Source organism: Tupaia chinensis, unplaced genomic scaffold (assembly GCF_000334495.1).
Source record: "Tupaia chinensis unplaced genomic scaffold, TupChi_1.0 Scaffold000573_1, whole genome shotgun sequence".
NCBI classification, from domain to species: Eukaryota; Metazoa; Chordata; class Mammalia; order Scandentia; family Tupaiidae; genus Tupaia; species Tupaia belangeri.
Window position 1 is genome coordinate 3,486,585 of NW_006160087.1, and position 3,784 is coordinate 3,490,368.

The window sequence follows — 3,784 nt, forward strand, 5'->3', positions numbered from 1 at the left end:
AAAAAGGAAAACAAACACAGAAAAAGATGAAACCAAGACTCAGTGGAGTGAGCTGCCTGAGGTCACATAACTGGAACTGGAGGGGTCAGGGCTGGCAGCAGATCCGCCTGCTGCAGCCATGTCCACCCTCGCTGTACTCTGAACGACCGTGCAGGGAGACGCCGGTGGTCCTGGGGTCTCTGGCCACTCTGCGCTTGAGGAGGCGTGTGACCTTGAGTCAGAAACCACCTCCGTCCCCTCCTCCCCGGCACCTGCTCTGGCAGTGAAGTCAGCAGGGCTCCGTGCCTGGCCCGGAGGCTTGTCCCTGTAGCTTTGGCGGAAATGGGACTCTGAGTCTTCTGGCAACTGGACTGCCCAAAGGAATCAAGACCTTGAGGGGAGAAGGGAGATCTTCCTCCTTGGCAGCCTTCCCAGGGCAGGGAGGCGGAAGGAGGAAGAAACCTCCACGCGGACAGAGGTGCAAGGAGGGTGTATCGCACTACGGGCCACGTGCGGAGGTGGCCACCCAGGGCTCCTGCAGCCCACTGCGGCTGCCCCTGGCGGGCACCACCCAACCCTGCGCAGGGCCTCCTTCTGTCCAAGAACTCACTTACACCTCACTTCCTCTGGGAAGACTTCCCGAGCCGAGGGCCTCCCTTTAGAGTCCACACACTAATTTTGTGTCTGCCTGTTCGGATTTGGGCACATGAGTGTACGCTGTCTCCAAAACAAAGCAGGTGCTTTAATAACTGCTGAATCAGGACCAGCAGCTGGTGTAATGGCTATGTCGCTGGACTCCCACGTAGTAGACCGCGGTTTGAGTCCCGGACCTGGTGGTTTAAACTCATGCCGGGCGCGTGTGCATGCGTGCCCAAGATCCCAAGAGGAGAATGGAGGAGAAGGGATTGCAGCGTGGCCATCCCCCTGGGGGGTGATTTCTCGCTTTCTGTCTCTATGTCTCTCAGTCTCTGTCTGGCGAGCACAAGTGCCCTATAGCAAAAACCTCCCCCAAAAATAATAAATAAATAAATAAATGTAACAGCTGAATCAGTCCATGGGCCCCTCTGCACTTCAGTTTATCTGTAGAACAGGGATACCGACATCAACTTAGGGAATTTTGTTCTAAAAAGTAGACAAGACAATGTGTGGGTCATCAGAAGAGCCATGAGGTATTTTGCGCACCTCATTGGGAGGAATTTGCCGGGCCGGCAGGTGGTGTGGTGGTTAGGGTGCTGGACATCCACATGGCTGGCCACAGTCCGAGTCCCTGGAACTCATGCCGGGCAGGTGTGTGTGCGCGTGCGTGTGTGCCCAGAATCCCAGGAGGAGGAAGGACTGCGGTGGCCATTCCCCTGGGCGGTGACCTCTCACTTTCCCCCTCTCTCCAGTGAAAGCATGTGCCTGTGGAGAAACTGGAGGTGACCACACATCAACTACACGGTAGGGGCAGCAAGTTCTGAAAAAATGCAGGCTGGCTTGCAGAGGCGCAGGTCAGAGGGGATGGGAGGTGGGAAAGTGGCCTTGGGCCTGAAAGAGCTGGCCCCTGACAGGCCGGGGTGAGGGTGGGGGCGGGGTGGTGTGGAAGGGCCTGAGCTAAAGCTCAGAACCTCGGGCTGTGCATAAAGGTCAGGAAAGCGCCACAGGCCAGGGCTGGCCTGCAGGAGACATTCCACAGGGAGGGGCCAGCACGCGTGTAGAGGGCACCTCTAAGGGAAGGGGAGGGCCACGGCTTTGCCCCGCGCCCCTGGCGCCTCTCATTGGGCAGCAGGAGTGGCAGGAGCCCGCAGGCTCTGGAGCCAGCTGGACCAGGCTTGCATCCAGGCTCGGAGACAGCCTCTCCTTCCTGTCGCGAACGCGTCAGCTCCCTGCCGAGCTCAGGCTCCTCACCTACGCCCATGCCACCCGGTCAACACTCTCTCCTGGTGGGCACCGGCCCAAGGATGAGTTCCCTTTCTCCGCTCTGCGCCGACCCAAGCCCGGGAAGATGTCTGTGTGCACACGCGCTCGCCGCCAGCGCCCCAGCGGCTTCACGGCCAGGGAAGGGAAGAGACCCTGATGGCCCGGCAGATCCGGACCAGGCACCTGCGCTGATGCGGGTGAGCCCCCGGCTGGTCCCCTCGGCTTGGCGGGTTGGGGGATGGGCGGCCAGCCCCCTGTGGTGAGCGCCAGCCTGGGGCCTATTTCAGGAGCGGGGGCGGGGACGGCCTCCTCACGTGATGTGAGGGCTATTTAAAGCGGCAGGACGGCAGGAGCCGCCAGTTTTGGCGTGCACGCCTGTCCTTGCACCTGCTCGGTCAGCCTCATCCAGCCACACCATGGTGGACGCCTTCGTAGGCACCTGGAAGCTGGTTGACAGCAAGAATTTCGATGACTACTTGAAGTCACTTGGTGAGCGAGCCTGGGACTCGGGATGCTGGGCTGGGGAGGGGCTGGCCTGTTCCCAGCCCTGCCCTGGATCAGGCAGGACAGTGCCCGAGGCCCTGCTGCATCCCTCCTGGTCAAGGCTAGGGAAGAGAGCGGGCCGAGGTGGCAGCCCAGCTAGGGCGCATGGGGCCTGTCGCAGGGGGCTCACAGTCTGAACCCTGCCAGAGGGGTATCCAGGTAAGGAGGTGCAGAAAGGAGGCAGCTGTCCTGGGTGGGGGTGCTTCGGAGGAGAGCCTGGATGAAGGCAGAGCACTGGTGGCAGGTGGGGAGTTAGCTAGGGGAGAAAAGGGGCTGCCCGTGGGTGCTTTAGAGACCGGGAAGGGGGTAGATGGGGGCAAAACGTTTAACAGACACAAAAACGTGATGCCGTGTATGGTAACATCTTTGGACAAACATGCAGTGACGCCTGCTGGGACCCTAATGCTGTGTGCTGTAGAGGTGCACAGTAATTAAGTGTAAAAACCGTATTGCTGAAATTTAAAAAATAGACACACAGAACATAAAGGTTAAAAAGAAAGAAAATACACCGGGGAAAGAATTGGTGCGGAAAACGGGCACTCCTGGGAGGGAGACTGAGAAGTAGGGAACGGAGTGGGGACAGGTGAGACAGGGCTACAGGTGGCCACAACCCCCGCCCCGTGCTGGGTGGAAAGAGGGCTGTCACTGGAGCATGCCCCTTCTTGCCAGCCAGCCTGACAGCCCTGGAGCTGTCCGGAGGTCAGCCACCTGCAAGGCAAGGGTGGAGAGTCCTGGGCGTCCTGGGCTCACAGGGCCCCAGACCAAGGCCAAGCCACCAAAGGCCTGAGAGGCCGGGGCTTAGAGGGGTCTAGACAGCTGTAGGTGTCCAGATAAGCAGTCTCACAGGCGAGGACCTCAGAGGTCCCCATACCGTGCCTCGTTTCTCAGGGAACCTAAAGCGGAGTAGAAACGTGTCACCGACAGAGCAGAGATGCCGCGAAAGCCCTGCCTCCACCAGTAACCCAGAGCGCTTTGCACTGCCCTGGAAGCCCTGCGCGCCCTGGGCAGGGGAAGCGGCAGGAGCTGCTTAGCTAAGGGCTAACTTCAGCCCTCCCCACCTGGCAGGGGCTTAGATGGGGGGGGGGCAGCAGCAACTTTTCTCTGAATTTTTCAACCGGGATAGAAACCTCCTCCCGCAGGCTGCGGCAACCCGAAGGGTGCCTGGGTTGTCAGGTCCCACACCTCTCCCCCACGAAGGGCAGGGCCACCTACGCACCTGCCTCTGCTCCCAACCCTCTCCTGAAGCAGTGCACCAGCATGGCCCAGGACCAAAGCTCCCAGTGCCCTTCCCCTACTCTGGGCACCATGCCCAGCGAGTCCAGGAAGGCAGCCACTCTTCGAGAGACAGGGGCCCTGGGCTGGT

The 3,784-nt window shown here is 60.3% G+C and overlaps 1 protein-coding gene across 1 annotated transcript in view; it reads left to right on the plus strand.

Moving 5' to 3' along the window:
- The first annotated feature begins 2,213 nt into the window (after window positions 1-2,213).
- Window positions 2,214-3,784, plus strand: part of FABP3 (fatty acid binding protein 3) — a 7,710-nt gene continuing 6,139 nt past the window's right edge. The window contains exon 1 of the mRNA XM_006158132.2: window positions 2,214-2,367. Coding sequence (XP_006158194.1) covers window positions 2,295-2,367 — 73 coding nt within the window. The 5' untranslated portion in view covers window positions 2,214-2,294. The remainder of the gene's footprint in view (window positions 2,368-3,784) is intronic.